Below are 21,840 nucleotides of genomic sequence, written 5' to 3'. Positions count from 1 at the left end.
ACACACACACACACACACACACACACACACAGTATCGTTTAGGTTGTATAGGTTACTATGGTCCTTCTGACATTTAAACCAAACAAACAGGACAAATAACCTACCTACTAACCCAACCTAAATCTAATCAAACTGTGATTTCACCAAGCCTACATCTTTCCAAATGCAGTTGTGTGGTTAAATTGTTAATAATAATTATTGTTATACCCACTACTCAAATGCACATACTTTGTCGTGGAAAGAGGAGTTGGAGAAGTTTTCTGCACGGATACTCTGCTACCTTGAAACAATGCACTATAAAAGCTCGGTCTCCTCGCTGCTGTTAATCTGTCAGTGTTTCCTGTATCTCTATCATGGTAACAATTCCTGCACTCGATTTCTAATTAAGGACAGGAAGAAAAGCAGCATAAAGGGTTTTGGTTTTTTTTTTCCTTCTGGTCAGTTTGTAGCGTTAGGCTTGGCGAGCTCGTGTCCATCCTCCGCACGGTTACACAGTTACACACACACACACACACACACACACACACACTCACCCAAAGTCCTGGTCCATAGACTTAAAGAAGAATTTGTAGTTTGGTTTGTTCAGGACTTGTTTGAAATCCAGCAGAGTGATTTTTTCCGCCGCTATGGGAATCTTCACCAAATACGGCGTCTCCTCTTCGTCGATGTGATAAATTATTTTGGTTTCTGCCATTTCTCCAGCAACTTTTTCCCCCCTCTTGTTCCTCAGAAGTATGGCAGAGGGAGCTAACCGGCTAACGCTAGCTAGCTAACAAGAGGTGGAGGAGGAGGGGGCGACCCGAGCCGCAGTCTACCGAGCAACACTTCTTCGGCCAAAGCTTTAACAACGAACAACAACAACAAAAAAAGAAGTTTCCGTCCTAAATCCCTGCCGCCGTAGGTTCTTTAAACTCGAACACGCATCCCGGTCTGTTTAAAAACGAGAATAAGAAGAGACGCCTACTTTCACTCGGGCAGCCCAGGCCAGCTACCCACCGCAACAACTTTTCTCCAACAACACCAGTGGAGGGGGAACTGGCGCTTCACCGCTTCTCCTCTCCGCGCAGGCCAACGCGGCGCGTGACGTAACGCAGCTCCAAATGCACGCGCGCTCCCGACCGGCTCCTGATTCCCAACCTAGACCGGACATTCCCAATGTCCCAATACGCTGTAGTATGTGTATATGTGTGTGTGTGTGTATGCATATGCATATATATATATATATATATATATATATATATATATATATATATATATATATATATATGTATGTACACACACACACACACACACACACACACACACACACACACATATATATATATATATATATATATATATATATATATATAATGTACACATACATATTAATGTGTGTGTGTTTATTAAATGGTGTTTTCCTAGTGAAAATCCATTACAGCAAGGTCTGCATATTAGACTTTCATTTATCTTCATAAGCAAGTTTGCAATCCTGTTGACATACCCTCAGTTTGTTTAAATGTGCCTTACTGAGATGCCAATTACTTTAAAAAGTTGCACATATATTTGCTTTGGTAAGTCTTATTAAGGCATGGAAAGGTTAAACAGGTTGAAACTCCCATGCAATTTGCTGAAAGCAGTGAAGCCAGGTGTCAGTCGGATCAGGAAAACAGCTTTCACAAGACCTTTAACATGAAATACTGACTTTGAGAGGGGAATGAGAAGATGTGTATTCATTATTACCTGTAAAAAAAGACAGAAATGGAGAAACAAACACAAAACATTGCTGAAATGGTGAAAAATATAATGGAATAAAACAACACCAGTTAAGTGCAATAAACATCCACACTTACATAACATTCAGGAATATTTTTATTGTTTCAGTATTCATATCTTAATATACACTTTTGACCTTTTATAATCCTTATGCTACCGAACAAACATCTGTAAAACCTAACTTGCATTAATTGTATTCATTTCTTTTATTTTAAATTAAGGTTGAGAAAAAGGAAAGGTTATTTCAGATAAATTGTTACTTTTTCTTTTTCTTTTAGTCAATTTAGTATTTAATTATTTTGGCAAATTCAAACTCAAGCCATAAGTTATTCATCTATCAACAAGCCTATAATGTTCCAGGTGAGGGAAGGCTCTATATACCACATGCTAGAAGTAATTTCCTCATAAAATTTCTCCAACAATTCCTTTTTTCTGGTTGCTCTTCTATGTTTTTTTACAAATGCAAAATTTGGTCTAGACATTTGGTCTAGAGTGGTATCCTCTGTAGATTGTGGCTAATGAATTCATCTGTACAAAAACAACAACAAAAAACTTACCTTACCCTGCCCAAATAAGTTTGCCATAAATAACAGAAATTGTAATATTTACATTAACTAATCACTATCTCATAATAGCTAATAGCCTACAAATTAATCAATAAATTAACCGATTTCTCATCTCGTTGTCTTCAATCATATCACTCAAAAAATGAATTAATTACTCTTACTTAATTTAATTGAAGAAAGTTTTTACACACAATTTAATTTAGTTCATTCAAAAGAAATCAGTTTAGTTGGGTCAACACAATTTAGTTGGTTACAGTCAAATTAATTTACTCTAGTATGTTTAATTAAGTTTATTACATTTGTCAAAATAAATTTTCTTATGTTGGTCCAACGTATTTTTTTATTAATTGACTGAGGTTTAATTAATTTTCTTATGTTTAAATAAGCAGTTTCATTCACATTATTCACAATGTATATAATGAACAAATAAGAAAAGACTGTTGTCAGTACTGATATTAGCATAAATCACTGAGTGACCACAGCCTAAACACAAGCGCCACCCTTCAGTACAATGATAACCACAAAATTCAAAATCATTACGGAAATGCCTTCAAATGTCCAACATACCTGTACGTTTAACACTAACATGTCTTTCCCTTTACTGAAAAACACTTAAGCCCTAAATTTACTCTCCTAATGCAGTCCCTTGTAAAGCATGCTGGGAACTACAGAGCCACTGCCCAGTTAGTTATGTCCACAAAAATGATTCATGTAATTTTAACACAAATGAATTAAGTAAACTCCAGTTCTAAATATATTAGGTGGATTGAACACAATAAAATCAAATTGTGAGAAAATGTTCAAAAATCGTGTTACTTTACTTCATTCTAATTAATTAAACTGAGCAAGAGGCAAAAATTAATTGTTTGAGTGTAGATGTGTTTTAGTTTACTTACTGTAATATAATTTCATAGCGATTCAGTCATGATTATAGATGTGGCCACAAGGATGAGTATGGTGGCACCAGTCACTCTGTCACCCTAAATGCCATTCAAACTTATCCTAGCGCATCACTGAGAGATCTGTTCTTCCTGAACAATTCATGCCAATTTCAGTCAAATCTAACTCATTTTGACTTATCATTATTGCTATGTTGCAGCTGTTTTGACCACTTCAGTATTAGGAACATAACACCAACACAGTAATGACATTAATTTTTCAATTTATTTGTATAGTGCTTTTTACAATAGACATTGTCTCAAAGCAGCTTTACAGAAATATCAACATGGCATACAGATATTAAAGATGCGATTACATCGATGACTACATTTAAGCTGAACAGTAATTTCAGATTTTTACTTATCTTCACGAATCCTGTCATGACAGAAACCTAGAATTTTTATTCATGTTCGCTATTTGATTGTCAAACTCGACTTGGCATACATTAAGCACCAGGGGACAAATCACATATTATGCAAATGCAACTTTTTCCTATCTCATAATTAGGTGCCAGCCCAGCATGTCCTTGCAATTCATTGTCCTAAAATCTAGACACAGGTCCACACAGAGATAAGGGCAGTGGGATTAACCAAGTTCTGCATTGGCATTGATAAAGTTTTGGAGCAACTGAAGCTCCAAAATTAAATTTTTAAAAAGTAATTACTTCCAAATAAAATAAGCAAAGGACCATGTGGCACCAGTTTTAATATGCATTTGATAACAATAGACTAGATTACGTATAATTAAAATACTTCATTACATGTTGAGACAAATTTAGGTTATTTCAATTCCTTAATTATCTACATTTAAAACGGCATTGGTTCTATTATATACATTTAGAAACAATCAGTCCTGATCGGGACACAACACAGAAATGAAACGGTTCATTATCTAGCCCTTCACAAGTTAAACATGGTTTTGAGGTTATGGACTACTAGTTCCTTTTAGGACTAATGAACACTGAGCTATAGTAAATATGTTAGTTACCCCTTAGCTGTGCAGCACTGCATCATTCGGTGCACTCTCAGAAAAAAAGGGTTAAATGTAAAACCAGAAAAATATTCTTCAGTTGGGGAACCTTTAAAGGTTCTAAGTAATATCCTACAACAGGTTGTTTCACTAAATGAAGCTAGAACAATTAGTCCCAAGTGACTGTTTCTATAATATCCACTAGAGGGCACCATGTAACGTTTATTTATCTCCCTTAGTACTGTGCGTTACTACAATAGTCAATTGCGCATGGATAAATTAATTTCAATTCCATATCTAAAATGACAATTCAGGTTATCAGTCTGGAAGTCATTTAAATATGTGTAAGTATGGTCTGAATCCCAGCAGTTTATAAAGACAAAACTTAGCAATGCAGACTGGGAACATGATTATGGAGTTCACTAAACATTGATTTTCCAGTTCATTTTGATATTTTGACAGTCTCTACACAGTATATGGATTCAGAGAGTTTGGCAATAGAATCAAGGCTACAAATGTGAAGGCCCAAACATAAATATGTTTAAAACACACGCACACACACACACACACACACACACACACACACACACACACACAAAATACTATACATTAGATTTTGAGGTTTCACATGTTTATCTGAATTATTTTTCTAATTTTGCATTAAATTACATATGATAGATGAATTCTTTTATACAATGTTTTTTTTTCTGTCTTTCAGTTGCGGAACAAATTAGGGCCAAACAGTACGCCAACCACGCAGGCCAGGACAAAAAGCATCCAGAATATTATAACCAACAACTGGATACACATCAGGTTCTTTCTCCTCCTCAACCCCTCTACTGTAGTTGCTATGGACCCAGGTGTGCTTGAACCCTCAGCCATTTGCTCCACCCGTAGGCTGACTGTGGGTAAAATAATAAACCGAGCATCCCGTGACTCCAGAGATAGGATCACCCTCTGAGTGACAGTAGTCAGCCGGGTGGAGACTGACACAGGCAGGCGAAAAGCTACAGAAGGTAGCTGGGCAAGGATACGGGAGTTGCATGGGAGGGAGTGTGCATCACCACCTTCTAGTGGGGTGGTGTGGCGGCACAAGGGACAGGAGATGGAAGGAGGGCTGTTGGGATCAGGTGGGTGGAGAGGGGACAGTTGGATATTATGAAGACATTCCGTGCAGAAGACATGTAGGCATTCCAGCATACGTGGGAGCTTGCACTCTTGATCATATTCCTGGTAGCACACGGGGCATTCCACCTCTGGGGAGTCCCCACTGGCAGAGATTTCCTCCTTGGCAGATGTTGTAACTGGAACTGGAGCCACTGACATGGACGTAGACTGTAGATGGGCCTTCTGAGAATGAGCTCTTTTGTGTGATCTGGGAGCCTGAAAGGGACCCTGTCTTTTAGACAGATCCATAAAGAATAGGCTTGTTACTAGTTTAATATGAAAAGTAATTTACTCATATAATTGAGTAAAAAAAAAATCCTCATAGTTGTGAAAAGTTCAAAATGCATGGCTTTATATTCTCAAGGAAAAATAATCATTAAATGTGGACTAAATTCAAACTATTACACGGTTTCCAGAAATTTATTTAATCATGCAAAACAAGCATTTTGGGAACAGTTTCCTCATAAGAATTGGCCATGGCTTGTGCTGACTGGATCTAACAAGATTACAATGCATTTCATAATTCTAACCACAAGCTATCCTTCCCTTATTTCCTGCTGTTGAAAATACCTGACACTGCAGTCTATAATGAAAGCTATTGTGTGGAAAAAGTAGAAATTGTGGCGTCTTAGTTAGTAGTACATGTGTGTTGAGAAGATGACTGCTCACTGTAAATAGATATATGGCTATATTAGGACAGGTACTGACTGAAAACATTACACAACCATAGATTAAATCTCTGGAGTACTGTTAGTTGTTGCATGTTGTCTGTTTCTGTTTTAGACTGATAATCCTAAACCTAAATTCACACTGGCACTGCCAGAGCAACCATTGCTCAAAGGGAGAGCTACCTGGCAGTACATGTCCCTATAGAGTCAGCGCATCTGGTAAAGCTTGCGATTGTATTTAACAGCAGTTTCCCAGGTGTGAATCTATACACAATTACAGTCAACAAATTTGTTTAAAATCTATAAAAACATGTATTTTCCCTCTTGTTATTAGAACACAAATATATAAATTGACAGTAGGACAGCTTCTGCTACAATTGTTTTTAGGAATAATAGTTACAGTAAACGTGTTCAGGAAGAGGCAGAGAGAAGAGATAGCAGGGGTACTTTGTGGAGTTATAAAAAACAAAATAAATATAAGTACGTCAGTTGATAAGAAGAACTAATGCCAGGTGATCACATTTTATTTTGAGAAAGAGACTAAATTTACCTTTTCAAAGAATTACTGGTCCTACTTCTCCAGTGAAGCCTTTTGTCTCTTCTTGCATTTGAACAGCACTTCCATTTTTACACGTCAGCGTAAAAGAAAAGATATACACGGCCTTCAGTGTCACCTCTGTCAAGTCTCATGCTTTTATGAGCACATGTATGTTTTGGAATATGTTTAGCTCACACTCTCTCTCCTTCTTTTTAATTCCCTTGATCCCATGCCTTGTGCCCTACCAAGGGGGTGAGTTTCCCTGACATTTATTACCTAGAGATAGTTTGGTTTCTAGGAGCGGGAGCAGTGATGATTTTTAATGCCTCATTTCATCTCCTCTGGTTAATATACTGTTCTCATCATTATTTGACATGAGTGTGATTTCAATTTCTATTCTACATGGAATATGGCATATCTATTCATATGCCTAATATATAGTTTATTTTGCTTTATCCAGGAAATTCTATATTTTAAAAAAGCATTGCTCAAACAGGAAAAGATGTGTTTGGGTACTCATTATAACAACAGTTAATGAATTCATGTATGCGTTCCACAAGGTTGGTTGGCATTTCAGCTGCCAAGTGATCATAGTTCATTTTACTGTGATGGGAAGATTGTGGGTGGATATTGCACTTTTGGCCCTTGATGACTCAAGTTCAGTTGATTAATATTTTTGTTTTTGCCTTTTTCTCACTTTTTTACAGATCAGGAGTGAGAGCTGACCAAGTTAAAGCAGGCACTTTAGATCTCAAGTGCTTCCACTTCTAAGAACCAGTACTAACATGTTCAACACATTAACAGATTGTGGCTTGCGGTATTTTACAAGTCATTGAAAACTATCTGGAATTCGGTAGTATATATTTATACAGCAAAAAATGTATTTAAATTAATCTTTTGTGATACATTAAAATATTCTCAATTTTAATATAAATTAATGCAGAGAAGCTCTGTGTCTTTAAAAAGCCCTGAATGCACACTTTATATCAATAGACTATTTTTTTTTCACTTTTGATTCCTGAAGAATGAGGTCATACATATTTCAGACAAAGGCTGTCTGGAGTGCCAAAAGGACTGTAAAAGCCCAGCCAGTTAGATCCAGAAATGACTGTTGAAGTCATACCCACATGTGTGGGAGGGGAAGACAAATAAATTAGGGGAAGTCAGCATGGGGTAAAGAGATATTATTTTGCTACAGGGTTTTTATTTGAAGTGTTAGGACATGTGTAAGCAGCAACCCGTTTCCTGATGATTTACAGTAAGAAGCAAGTAAACAATAGCTAATATCATATTCGTGCCATGAACAAATTCCTGTAATAAAAAAAGAACTGTGATTGTGATTAATTATAAAGGGAACTTACAAAGGATACTTGATCTGGAATCAGTGAAGGCACAAGACATCATAGCACTGTTGTTTGAGCATTTCATTGATATTTCTTTTTAATGCACATCTATGATTTAACTAGCTATATTGTGTGATCTAATACGCATACACACATAGTTAAATTCACAGCTGAATCTGCCGGTGAATAAAGCAATAAAATTGTAGAGTGTCCACATGGATAGCAGATATTTCTGAGCCAAATAAAGCTGAGTTTAGGTATGTAACAGGCAGCTGAGCCCAAATATAAGCACCCACATGTTAAACTATGGCATTTGGAATCTGGTTCAGGTTTGGCCTAAATACAACTAAACATACAACGTGCTTGTGTGGCAATCCTTTTTATGGCTAAATACAACTGTAGAGATATGACCTCATCGAGGTTTCACATCATGGCTGACTCTGCGCTCTGACCCCAACCGCCTAACATGCTTGGATATGCAAAGAAGAAAAGAATTTCACGGAGCTGTAATTTATATGTGACCAATAAAGACTCATTGTCATTATCTGGTATATATCGATAGTATAGTATTGATAATGATCACTGAGTTTATTTTGACCTAAAAGTACCCAGACGTGTTCAGAAGCCTCTAGTGAGACAAAACGTTATTTTTAAAAAGCTGAAGATGTAGACAATACAGTGCTGTGAAAAAGTATTTGCCCCATTCTGATTTCTTCATACTCATACTAAATTGTTTTAGAAATTAAAACAAAATCTAAGATAAAAACAAAGGCAATCTGAGTATACACAAAATACAGTTTTTAAATAATAATGTTATTTATTGAAGCAAAAACGTTATCCAATACCATCTGGGCCTGTGTAAAAATGTATTTGCCCCCATAGTTACTAATTCCCCAATTCTATGAAACTGCATTCATAATGGCATTCAGCTGGACTAGATACAACCAGGCCTGTTTAATGCAAACCCTGTTCAATTAAATCAACACTCAAATAGAGCTTTTTCAACAGCATGAAGTTAGTTAAAAGGTCTTACTCAGTAACACACTATGCCAAAATTGAAAGAAAATGATGAGGAAGAAAGTGATTGAAAAAGAAAGGGTTAACAATGGCAATCTGAGTAAACACAAAATACAATTTTTAAATGATAATGTTTATTGTAGTAAAAACGTTATCCAATACCAACTGGACCTGTGTGAAAATGCATTTGCCCCCATAGAAATTGCCCAATTCTATGAAACTGCATTCATAATGGCGTTCAGCTGGACTAGACACAACCAGACCTGATTACCTCAAACTCTGTTCAACCAAATCAACACTTAAATAGAACTTTTTCAACAGCATGAAGTTGGTTAAAAGGTCTTGCCCAGTAACACGCTATGCAAAAACTGAAAGAAATTCCAGAAATTATGAAGAAGAAGGTGATTAAAATACATCAGTCTGGGAAGGGTTGCAAAGCTATTTCAAAGGCTCTGGGACCCCAAACAACCAGAGTGAGAGCCATTATCTCCAAATGAAAAACTCGGCACAGCAGTGAACCTTCCCAGAAGTGGCCGACCTTCCATAATTCCTCCAAGAGTATAGCAACAACTCATCCAGGAAGTCCCAAAAGATCCAAGGACAACATCAAAGGAACTACAGGCCTCTCTTGCATCAGTAAAGGTCACTTTTCATGATTCCACTATCAGAAAGACACTGGGCAAAAACGGCATCCACACCTTGATGATCCTCAGTGATCTTGATGATCATCTTGATAATCCTTTTGGGAGAATGTTCTGTGGATTGATGAGTCGAAAATGGAACTGTTTGGAAGTCAGGGGTCCCGTTACATCTGGTGTAAACCAAACACAGAATTCCACAGAAAGAACATCATATCTACGGTCAAGCATGGTGGTGGTAGTGTGATGGTGTGGGGATGCTTTGCTGCTTCAGGGCCTGGGCAACTTTAATTGAGGGAAACATGAAGTGTGCTGTCTGCCAGAAAATCCTAAAGGAGAATGCTCGGTCTACAATCTGTATACTGAAACTCAAGTGCAGCTGGATTATGCATCAAGACAATGATCCAAAGCACAGGAGTAAATCCTAGTCCTAGAAGAAATTGAAAGACTGATCTCCAGTTATGGGAAGCGTTTAGTTGCAGTTATTGCTGCTAAAGGTGGCACAACCAGATTTTAAGGGGGGAATTCGTTTTTCCACGTTGGTGATAGGTGTTGCATAATTTCTTTGCTTCAGTAATAATAATAATAAATAAAAACTGTATCGTGTGTTTACTCAGGTTGCCTTAGTTTTATGTTGTATTTCGTTTGAAGATCTAAAACTATTTAATATGAGATATACACAAATCCAGAAGAAATCAGGATGGGGCAAATACTTTTTCACAGCACTGTAGCCTACTACTTATCCAAGGTGGCAAGGACTCAAATAAGTGTGAATATTCCGATAATTTTTATTTTAAATGTAAATTTTAATCTGGTAAATTTGGATTCTGTTTGGCCAATCTGGACTCCAGAAATGCTACAGAACCGGATACATCCGGACAGAGTAGCTTTTTTATTTATTAGACTAGTCAAAGCTTTCGTCCATTTCAAACGTGCTTCATCACAAGGCATCGAAACTCCGGGATCTGTGACGTCACCGTGTTTAGCAATGTTTATGCTGGGGTTGCTAGTGTACGTTTTTTTCCCTTTCTCAGACGTTGTACAGCGTTTCCACCCACACATGCACGTTGCTTTTGTTTGGAGCCGCCTATAAAACTCCACTCCGGCGGCATTCCCCCTTCAGATTTGTCCAATCCCTCGGTTTCTCCATTAGTTCAGTCAGACGACGCGATGCTGTCCGAGCTCGAGTGCGGGATATGTTACCGGCTTTTCGACACTGGCCGTCGCTGTCCTCGACAGCTGGACTGTAAACACAGCTTTTGTGAAAGCTGCTTATTGACGCTCACTGCGTGCCGAAGCGAAGACCCTCAATCCGGACCTCGGATAATCTGCGCCTTCTGCCGACACACCACTCCTCTGAACGATGAGAAACTGAGAGACAACCTCCCAGTGGACGAGGACATTTTGAATCGGCTGAAGGCGGAAGGTGTCCTCGAGGACAGCGCGAGCGACGGGGAGGATGACGAAGAGTCCAGGACTGACACAACCGGCCAGTCTAAAGAAGATCATTTACCCAGGACGCAAAGAGGACGACTGTGGAGGTCAATTATTCGTCTGTACAAGAAAATGAAAGGACCGAGTCGGCGAGGTGAGTGGAGTTTGATCCAATGACCTCTTTCCTCATGGTGAACTGAGTTTCACGTTACATTCCTGATTGCGTTGAGTTTCATAGGCGTGACTTAGTGTAGTGGTAGGACCTTGAACCTAATCTTAACCCACAGGTTCCCAACCCTTCGCCCTGTTCTGCACATTGTAATGTTTTCCCTGTTCTAACACACCCACTTCAAGTTTTCCAGGACCAGAGTTGAGAACCAATGTCTTAAATGATCATAACTCTGAATTCATTGCATTAGTTCTGTGTCTCTCATGTGGTTAGTGTGCTGTTTTATGTAGCACCATAGTTCTGGAGGAACGTTTTTTCGTTTCACTGTATATGATTGAAATGACAATAAAGCCACTTGAACTTGAACTTGAGAACTTCCTAAAAACTTCAGACTAAACAAGCACTCATTGTGTGTATGTTTGTGTTTCCCCAGGCTGTATTACTGACTCTGATATGAGGGATCTGGCCCTGATGCATTGCTACATGATATAAAGAACCTGGACTGATGAACGTGACCTGTCGGATGCAGACCAGTGAAGTGTTGGTGCATGGATCATTCCTTTCAGAGCCACCTGAAAATCTTGCACTCTTTCCCCAGCAAGGTTCAATGAGAGAAGGGAAACAGCCAAAAGCAGATGTAAATAAAGCAAAGTGTTGGTATCAGGGAGCATCACGTTTTTCACTTGACTTGAACTGCCTCGTGTTGAATGTTTTATGTATTAAATGTGTTCATACTGTGAAAAGAAGGTATCTGTTATAGCTATATGTATATAGGACTGCAGGTGTGTTTTTGTCTTGCCGTCTGACTCAAATGTCAAGTAACTTATAACAAAACATTCATTCTAATTAGTGTTAACTTGTGAATTGGCTGTATGCTGTATGCAGTCATCTGTATATATTATGGTATTATAATAAGTTTTCTATTGTTTTTTTTGTTTGTTTGTTTGTTTTTTAAAAAAAAGATGTTTTCTTGTATTTTTAATAAAAAAAATTCTCAACCTTAAAAAATTGCATTGAGATTGTTGTGGGAAAGAACAGCTTGCCATGTTTGTGTCCCAGTTAAAATTAATCACAGGTAATATACATTGAAGATATGTATATTGACAATATACTTGGAAGATACATTTTACTATTTTTTTCCCCATTTTATATGAAAAATACATTGTTGGTCAGGTTACATTAAAGTTTCCATACAAAACAAGGTATTTCAGGTAGTAAACAAAAAGTATTTGTAGTGGTATAGGTACAGTGGATATACAGTGGTGCTTGAAAGTTTGTGAAACTTTTACAATTCTTTATATATCTGCATAAATATAAGTTAAAGCATCAAGAGAACCCAATTAAACAAAAGAGACAAAAATATTACACTTGGTCATTTATATTTTGAGGAAAATGATCCAATATTACATATCTGTGAGTGGCAAAAGTATATGAACCTTTAGGATTAGCAATTAATTTGAAGGTGAATTATAATATTGGATCATTTTCCTAAATAAATATAATAGTATAATATTCTTGTCTCATTTGTTTAATCGAGTTCTCTTTGCCTACTTTTGGGACTTGTATGAAAATCTGATGATTTTTTTTTAGATCATATTTATGCAGAAATATAGGAAATTCTAAAAAGGTTCAGAAACTTTCAAGCACCACTGTAAAAAGTCTACACACCCCTGTTAAAATGGCAGGTTTTTGTGATGAAAAAAAAATGAAACCAAGATAAATCATGTCAGAACTTCTTCCACCCTCAATGTGAAATCACACCATATAAAATTAAGAAAACAATCAGAAAAATTTTAGAGAAAAATAAAAAGTTACAAATTTCAAATTTACAAAGTATTAGCTGTACCAGGGAACACTGTGAAGGCCATCATAAACAAGTGGAGAAAATGGAGAAGTGACATTACCAAGAACAGGAGGTCCCTCCAAAATGTATAAAAGGACAAGACAAAATCTTACCAGGGTGGCTGCCAAAAGCAACATTAAAGTAGCTGCAGGAATATCTGACAAGTCTTTTCATGGGGTAATTTCTCGTATTCTTCACATGTCTGGGCTAGAAGCCCTTTCTCACAAAAAAAAAACATCCAAGCCAAAGCTAAATCATCCCAAACCATGTGGCAAAATGTGTTATGGTCTGATGAGAACAATTCCAAAAGGTATAATAATTCCATAATACCAAAAGGTATATTTGGCACACAAAACCCCACATCCCCAAAAGAACACCTTACCCATGATGAAGCATGATGGTGGCAGCATCAAGCTTTAGGGCTGCTTTTCTTCAGGCAGAACTGGGGCTTTCATTAAGGTGGATGGAATCATGAATAGTTACAAATACCAGTTGATTTTAGTGCAAAACCTTCAGGTGTTTGAAAATGAAAATGAATTTAACCTTTCAGCATAACACCCAAAGTGTACATCCAAATCAACAAAGAAATAGCATAACCAAAAAAAGATCAAAGTTTTTGAATGACCCAGCCATAGCCCAGACCTGAATCCAGCTAAAAATCTGTGGGGTGACCTATGCAGGCTGTGCACAGGAGATGCCCTTACAATTTGACAAATGTAGAATGTTTGTTCAAGAAAAAGTGGAAAAATATTGCCAAGTCAAGATGTGCCATAGACTCTTACCCAGAAAGACAGTGGTGTAATACAATCAAAAGGTGATTCAACAAAATATTATTTCAGGGCTGTGCACACTTATGTAACAAGGTTACTATAAGTTTTTTTATTTGCCTTTTATTCCCCTATAAAAGCTGCTGATTGTTTTTCACTTTATTTGTATACTTTGCACATTAAAGGTGAGAAAAGATCTGACATGATTTACCTTAGTGACATTCTTTTACTTCACAAAAATCTACCATTTTAACAAGGGTATGTAGACTTTTTATATCCATTGTATTTAAAAGGCAGCTTAAACTTGAATCAACCCACAGTCACATTAGTGATGCTGAAGTAGTAGCCATTCGATTCATCCACACATCTAAAAAAAAAAAAAAAAAAAAAAAAGGTTTATGCAGTATTTTATCTAAATACAGTTAAGTCTAGAAGGCTTATATGATCTGGTCCTAGACCAAAGCCAACTGAAAATCTAAAGTTAACATGAGAAGCTCTGTCCCTTATTTGTAGAATTTTATTAGCATCTAACTGAGATCATGCTGATTAAAAAGTAGCATACAGTGCTGTGAAAAAGTATTTGCCCATCCTCATTTCTTCTGTTTTTGTGTATATCTCATACTAAATAGATCTTAAAACGAAATACAACATAAAATTAAGACAACCCGAGTAAACACATAACACCGTTTTTATTTATTTATTTTTAATTTAAGCAATAAAAGTTATCAAACACCTATCACCAATGTGAAAAACTAATTGCCCACTTGAAATTCTAATCTGGTTGCGCCAACTTTAGCAGCAATAACTGCAACCAAATGCTTCCAATAACTGGAGATCAGTCTTTCACTTACTTCTAGGACTAGGACTTACTCCTATGCTTTGGCTCATTGTCTTGCTGCATAATCCAGTTGCACATGAGTTTAAACTTACGGACTGAAGACCGAACATTCTCCTTTAGGATTTTCTGGTAGAGAGCACACTTCATGTTTCCCTCAATTATTGCAAATTGCCAAGGCCCTGAAGCAGCAAAGAATTCCCACACCATCACACTTCCACCACCATGCTTGACCATAGGTATGATGTTCTTTTTGTGGAATTCAGTGTTTGGTTTACGCCAGATGTACCAGGACCCCTGTCTTCCAAACAGTTCCACTTTCGACTCATCAACCCACAGAACATTCTCCCAAAAGTTTTGAGGATCATCAAGGTGTGTTTTGGCAAAATTCAGACGAGACTTAATGTTCTTCTGGGTTAGCAGTGGTTTTCACCTCACCACTTCCACTCTTGTAATTTTTGCCTAGTGTCTTTCTGATAGTGGAGTCATGAACAGTGACCTTTATTGATGCAAGAGAGGTCTGTAGGTCCTTTGATGTTGTGGGTCTTGTTGTTGGGTCTTTTGTGACTTGCTGGATGAGTAGTTGCTGTGCTCTTGGAGGAATTATGGAAGGTCGGCCACTTCTGGGAAGGTTCACTACTGTGCTGAGTTTTTCCATTTGGAGATAATGGCTCTCACTCTGGTTGTTTGGGGTCCCAGAGCCTTTGAAATAGCTTTGTAACCCTTCCCAGACTGATGTATTTTAATCACCTTCTTCTTCATAATTTCTGGAATTTCTTTCAGTTTTTGCATAGCGTGTTACTAGGCAAGACCTTTTAACCAACTTCATGCTGTTGAAAAAGTTCTATTTAAGTGTTGATTTGATTGAACAGAGTTTGAGGTAATCAGGTCTGGTTGTGTCTAGTCCAGCTGAACGCCATTATGAATGCAGTTTCATAGAATTGGGCAATTTCTATGGGGGCAAATGCATTTTCACACAGGTCCAGTTGGTATTGGATAACGTTTTTACTACAATAAACATTATCATTTGAAAATTGTATTTTGTGTTTACTCAGATTGCCTTTGTTTTTATCTTAGATTTTGTTTTAATTTAGATTTTTGTTTTAAAGTACGAGTTATACACAAAACAGAAGAAATCAGGATGGTGGCAAATACTGTTTCACAGCACTGTATGTCAATGTACTGTTTTGAAACAGACTCAGGATCTTTGGTTTTAAATACACTTGCCATAAAACTGTCAAATTGATTTAAGCAAAGAACATTTAGTAACACTGATAAGTTCCACATCACATGCTCTGTCTATTCTCTCTGTTTGCTCCCTTCTGATGAACATCTTATCTGAGTACATCATACCTGTACATTTTATCTGAGAACACAGAAGTCCCAGTCCTTGTTCTGATGTAATAAGCTCTCTGTTCCTAGTTAAGTCAAGCAATGATCTAACTCTTCCTCCTTTCAGTATATATACTCTGCTTATATCAATATTCAACTAAATAGTTTTCACTGAACTCTGTGTTTGTGTGATGTTTTCCTGAGCTGGGTACTAAAAGGGTAACAGCAGCTTGGGTCCAAGAATTTAATTCTGACGCCGGTATCAGTGAAATCTTAACAAACATCATTTTGTAATGTTTGCTTCTCTGCTAATGGATTTTTTTTTTAATCGAACATCAATCAGTGAGCTTTTTAAAAGATATTCTATAAAAAATAATGTTGCCAGTGCCAGAGGAGCTTTTAATTAATGCTAATCTTAATTCTTGAACTGAATGTCAGCATTAAGTGCTTTTAAATTAATCTTACAAAGAATGAGAATTCATTGAATAGTTTCAACTAGCTCAGTATATTCTTCAAAACAGCAGCGTGAAGCATATGGGCCCATATGATGTAAAGAGTTTTTAAATGTAAGATTTACCCCTGTATTATCAGCCAGGAGCATAATGTGCATAAAGAAAGGGAAAAAATCCTACAGTGGAACATAATTCCCTTTACGTTTATTCATCCAGCTGGTACCAGTCTTAAGCTGTCGGGACTGATGTCACCTATTCAGAAAGCTCTGCTGCTAAATTTGTGTCTACAAATAGCACTGATTTTTCCATTTGGAATGAAAAGCCCTTCAGTGTATTTACATTCTCCCATGTCTAAAGGATTTCCCCAAATAGATATGCATTAAATTCTGTTTACTTTTACTCAGTCTCAAGAAGTATGAGCCCTTAAACAAGCTCTAACCACGTTAGCAGTGTGCATGTTAGGACTGACTGTATACACCGTAGGTAATATATAAATGACAGCAGCCACACAAAGGATTCAATATCATTATTTCAGTACCAATACAAGGGCCATGTTACTGGTAATGCTGCACTAGCTCACAGACTGATTTAACCATAGCACATTTCTCTATAACACAAATAAATTAGGCAAATTCTACAATAAGGGGTACAAGTATCAACTCCTTACTAAATTTGACCTCACCTGTGTCTGCAGTTCTCTTTAAACCTATTGAGAATATTAACATATGTGCCAAGGGACTCAAAGAGAGCGACATCTTTTCAGTAAAGAGACTAGGCAACTATTCATGTAATGCTAAGGGTGCAGTTCAGACCATGAAAAAAACCCAGGGAATTTCCTCTAAGCAGGAAGGACAAACAATATATAAGCTGAGTATGTAATAAAAATTAATTATAAGCCTGTAAACTTTAAAAGGGTAGTGCCTAACTATACAAATAAAGGTCTGTACAAAAGGGTATATAAGTATGGAGGACCAAACCTGCAGAAATACTAAATAAATAAATAAATAAATAAATAAATAAATAAATAAATGTATGTCTGCATGTATTTATTTCCAAATTTATTTATTTATACATTTATACATACTAAACCCATAGGGAAGGGTATAGTTGCATGTCTGTTGAAAACACATCATTAGAAAAAAATATATTATATATAATATTATATATATATATATATATATATATATATATATATATATATATATATATAAAATTAAATTATATATTAGAAATAAAATATATATATATATATTTTTATATATACACTCATTTAAAATCTGATGACTGCAACACACTCCAAAAAGCTGGGACAGTCGACTGTTTACCACTGTATAACATCACCTATTCTTTTAATAACACTTATTAAGCGTTTAGGAACTGAAGACACAAGTTGGTTAAGTTTAGCAAGCAGAATTTTCCCCCATTCATCCATTATGCATTTCTTCATCTGCACAACTGTATGTGGCCTTTGTTGCATTATCTTGCGCTTCATAATGCACCACACATTCTCAATCGTTGACAGGTCAGGACTGCAGGCAGGCCATGCTCGCACCCGCACTCTCTGCTTACACAACCATGCGCTTGTAATCTGGGCAGAATGTGGTTTGGCGTTGTCCTGCTTTGCATGACAGCATATGTTACTCCAAAAAGTGTACATATGTTTCTGCATTAATGGCGCCCTCACAGATGTGCAAGTGACCCATGCCATGGGCGCTGACACACCCCCATACCATGACAGACGCTGGCTTTTGGACCTGACGCTGATAACAGCTTGGATGGTCCTTTTCCTCTTTGGCTCGGAGAACACGACGGCTGTTTTGTCCAAAAACTATTTGAAATGTTGACTCGTCGGACCACAAAACACGATTCCACTGTGCTACTGTCCATCTCAGATGACAACGAGCCCAGAGAAGTCAGAGGTGCTTCTGGACAGTGTTGATATATGGCTTCTGCTTTGCATAGTAAAGCCTTAACTTGGGTGTTGGCAAATGGTGTTGACTGAAAGCTTTACCAAAGTAATCCCGGGCTCATGTCAGGATCTCCATTACAGACTCATGACGGTTTTTAAGACAGTGACGTCTGAGGGATCGGAGATCAACGCGCATTCAAAAGTGATTTCCGTGCCTTGCCCTTTACGCACAGAGATTTGACTGAATTCATTGAATCTTTTAATTATATTGTGCACGTGTAGAAGGTGAAATGCCCAAAATCCTACTGATTTCTCTGTGGGGAATGTTGTTCTCAAAGTGTTGGATTAGTCACTGACGCATTTGTTGCCAGATTGGCGAGCCTCGACCCATCCTTGCTCTTTAAGGACTAGGCCTATTTTTGGAGGCTCCTTATATACTACGATTAGACGATTGTCTCACCTGTTTCACATCACCTTCTTATTTCAGCTTGTCACATCGCTAATAGTCCTACATTATCCCTGTCCCAACTTTTTTTGGAAAGTGTTGCATGCATCAATTTCAAAATAAACGTTTACCTTCAAAAAAAACTATGCAGTTGATTAGGTAAAACATAAAATACCTTGTCTTTATACGTTTTTTGTTTAAATACAAGTCAAAGTAGGGGCGTGGAATGCCCCGGACTTTGAATAAAACTCAAATTCGTCCCCCGCACTTTTTCACTAGCCATGGGCAATTTGTGTATCTTTGATTTCTGTAGACTACATGTACGTGTCTATAAGTCTTTACGTGACCTGACGTTGCCATGACAATTTGTCACACATGTCACGTGTCCTGCCCAGGCTCCTACCCGCGCTGAATGATCAGAGGTCTCGATGAGCTCTAAGTCGAGCAGTGTAAGTTCTTTTGGCATGTGGTAGGCCTTTTCATGTTTCACAATGATGAATCATTTGCTACATAATTCTTTTTAAAGGCTGCCTATTTCCACTGATGAATAATTAGCGAGATTTGCTGGTAATATCAGCCTACCCGCAGTTTTTAAACTCTTTTGTAACGTGTTTTATTTTTATTACAGGTGTGTTATCTGAGTCCTACATATTAGAATAAGATGGTGAATTGTTAATGTTGAATTTGGATTTGCATGGAATGCATACAGTATGTCTGGATCAGGCAGTGTTGCATGTTATATAATGATTTCTTTTACTGTTGATATAGGCTACATGTTATTGTACTAATAAGGTCTACTTACAGTGACACGTTTGTTAGTTTAGATCAATTTCAGTCTCTTTGCAGCAGTGTGATTTGAGTGACTTATTTATTTTCTGTACTGTGGACTGTAGAATAGAGAATAAATTAGTGTGTGAATATAAAAGAATATTTTATATACTGTGTGCTATATATATTCAATACAATGTACACTAAACACACAATATGCAATATTTAAACAATACAGTGAAATATACAATGTAACATGCAAGTAGTTTCTTAAATTGCATATTAAGCCAATTAAGAGCAAGAAGAGACAAAACCTATCAATTAGACAAAGGTCAGAAAAAAAAAGAATACCCCTGACATTCTGCAACACCCCCAACCCCCCCCCCCCCCCCCTCAAATTATGGCTACGCCCCTGAGTCAAAGTACATTTACAATTCACTCCTCTTTGTTTTATGACCATTTTCCATACTGTCCCAACTTTTTCAGAATTGTGTTGCGTGTGTGTGCAAAAAACTTCATAATACAGTTCGTAAAGGCTTCACTTTCTGATTAAATTGGTATTGAAACATGGGACCATGAATAGTTTTGTTCTCTGTTAAGGTTCTAAGACCTCTTCTAATTAGGGATGCACCGAATGTTCGGCAACCGAAATATATAAGTGAAAATGCCGAATAAATTTGACCGAACAATGACGTGTGTGATGACACGACCAAATAGCCTAGCAACCAGAGTGAGACGCGCGAATGTCACGACGTTGATGAGGGGGCGCGCGCATGCGCGAGCTACGTGCACGACGTACGTGCTCTTCGGATGTTTACTTTTTTGTTTCTGTTCCGGAGTATTCTGTCACGACGCGAGACGTAAGGGAGAACAGTACGGAAGCAGGTAAAGACGTATTTATTTAAGGGCAGGCAGACAAATCCAAATCGTAATCCAAAAAACGTAGTCAAGACAGGCAAACGGACTAAATGAACTAATCTATAGTTTAAACTAACTAAATCTGTCAAGGAACATAACATTAACAACGTATCTAACTATACTATAGCTATTATAATACTCTGCGAGGTGTACAGGGACACGAGCGGTATATATCCCCAATATAATCAGCCGTATCGAACTGAATAGAACCATTTTTTTTTGCACTGTTGTCAATGCACTTTTTAATGCACTTTTTTGTTGTAGGCTACAGAGTGTTCCATTCTTTCAGCAGTCAGTTATAGGCTATTCAAGGGGGGCTCAAAGATGACCACATCAGATTATTTTTATTTTACTAATTTATTTATTTATAAGGCATAGGCTACCAACAAGGCACAATATAACTTTAAATAAATAAATTAGTAAAATAAAAATATTTTATGTGGATAGATTTAGTTAGTTTAAACTATAGATTAGTTCATTTAGTCCCTTTGCCTGTCTTGACTACGTTTTTTAGGTTACGATTTGGATTTGTCTGCCTGCCCTTAAATAAATACGTCTTTACCTGCTTCCGTACTCTACCCCCTTACAGAATACTCCGGAACAGAAACAAAAAAGTAACCATCCGAAGAGCACGTGCGTCGTGCACGTAGCTCGCGCATGCGCGCGCCCCCTCATCAACGTCGTGACATTCGCGCATCTCACTTCGGTTGCTAGGCTATTTGGTCGCGTCATTAAACACGCCATTGTTCGGTCAAATTTATTCGGCATTTTCACTTATCCGGCGAACACTGAAAATGCTTCTTTTTTTTTTTCTTTTTTTTTTTGTTGCTATTTTCGGCCGAATAATTTCGGTTGCCGAACATTCGGTGCATCACTAGTAATTGCTGTTCATTGCAAAAGGATTCACAACTACTAAGTTGATTTTTGGTGCTACATTACGTCAGTAATTTTTATATACCCTACAGTCATTTTTGTTTATTAGATGCAGTAGGCTTTCTGGATTGCTTAATTGATATGAACTACTTTTAAGGAAGATTTTTTTTTTAAAGAACAAATTTGAACAGATTTGAAATCGGGTTCTTATCCAGTTTTTTTTTAAGCAGTGTGTGTATGAACAGAGAGCACACACACTTGATCACACTCCTGCGTGTTTAATTATCATGTTCATACTTTTGACCTGATAACATTATGCTGAATATTTTAATAGCAGGATGTACACAGGAAAATATGAACAGATCTTTACTGCTGTTTTTTTTTTTTTTTTTTTTTTTTTTTTTTTTTTTTTTTTTTTTAAATGAGCTGAATCCAGTGTTTGTGACAGAGCCACTAGATGGTGTGTGTGTACTGTTCAGGGAATAAATGCTCCCG

General features: G+C 37.1%; 3 protein-coding genes across 3 annotated transcripts in view; 1 reads left to right on the top strand and 2 right to left on the bottom strand.

The window, feature by feature from the left end:
- Positions 1-1,102, bottom strand: part of dvl2 (dishevelled segment polarity protein 2) — a 22,555-nt gene extending 21,453 nt beyond the window's left edge. The window contains exon 1 of the mRNA XM_017473019.3: positions 534-1,102. Coding sequence (XP_017328508.1) covers positions 534-694 — 161 coding nt within the window. The 5' untranslated portion in view covers positions 695-1,102. The remainder of the gene's footprint in view (positions 1-533) is intronic.
- A 2,364-nt stretch (positions 1,103-3,466) lies between these two features.
- Positions 3,467-6,887, bottom strand: si:ch73-335l21.2 (RING finger domain-containing protein). Its single transcript, XM_017473265.3, has 2 exons — positions 6,615-6,887; positions 3,467-5,628 (listed from the first exon to the last, which is right to left on the bottom strand). Exon 2 carries the CDS (start codon positions 5,553-5,555, stop codon positions 4,944-4,946), a length of 612 nt encoding a protein of 203 aa, XP_017328754.1. The 5' UTR covers positions 5,556-5,628; positions 6,615-6,887; the 3' UTR covers positions 3,467-4,943.
- A 3,801-nt stretch (positions 6,888-10,688) lies between these two features.
- On the top strand, positions 10,689-12,211 carry si:ch73-335l21.4 (E3 ubiquitin-protein ligase-like). The gene is made up of 2 exons (XM_017473267.3): positions 10,689-11,188; positions 11,637-12,211. Exons 1-2 carry the CDS (start codon positions 10,771-10,773, stop codon positions 11,693-11,695), a joined length of 477 nt encoding a protein of 158 aa, XP_017328756.1. The 5' UTR covers positions 10,689-10,770; the 3' UTR covers positions 11,696-12,211.
- Positions 12,212-21,840: the final 9,629 nt, after the last annotated feature.

Source organism: Ictalurus punctatus, chromosome 7 (assembly GCF_001660625.3).
Source record: "Ictalurus punctatus breed USDA103 chromosome 7, Coco_2.0, whole genome shotgun sequence".
NCBI lineage: Eukaryota > Metazoa > Chordata > Actinopteri > Siluriformes > Ictaluridae > Ictalurus > Ictalurus punctatus.
Note: the sequence above shows the minus strand (reverse complement) of the source record. Positions and strands in the feature narration are given on the sequence as shown.

Coding starts and splice junctions, on each gene's coding strand:
- si:ch73-335l21.2 (XM_017473265.3), bottom strand. CDS start 5,555: ATGTCAGTGGCTCCAGTTCCAGTTACAACATCTGCCAAGGAGGAAATC.
- si:ch73-335l21.4 (XM_017473267.3), top strand. CDS start 10,771: ATGCTGTCCGAGCTCGAGTGCGGGATATGTTACCGGCTTTTCGACACT. Junction 11,189..11,636: donor GAAAGGACCGAGTCGGCGAG/GTGAGTGGAGTT, acceptor GTGTTTCCCCAG/GCTGTATTACTGACTCTGAT.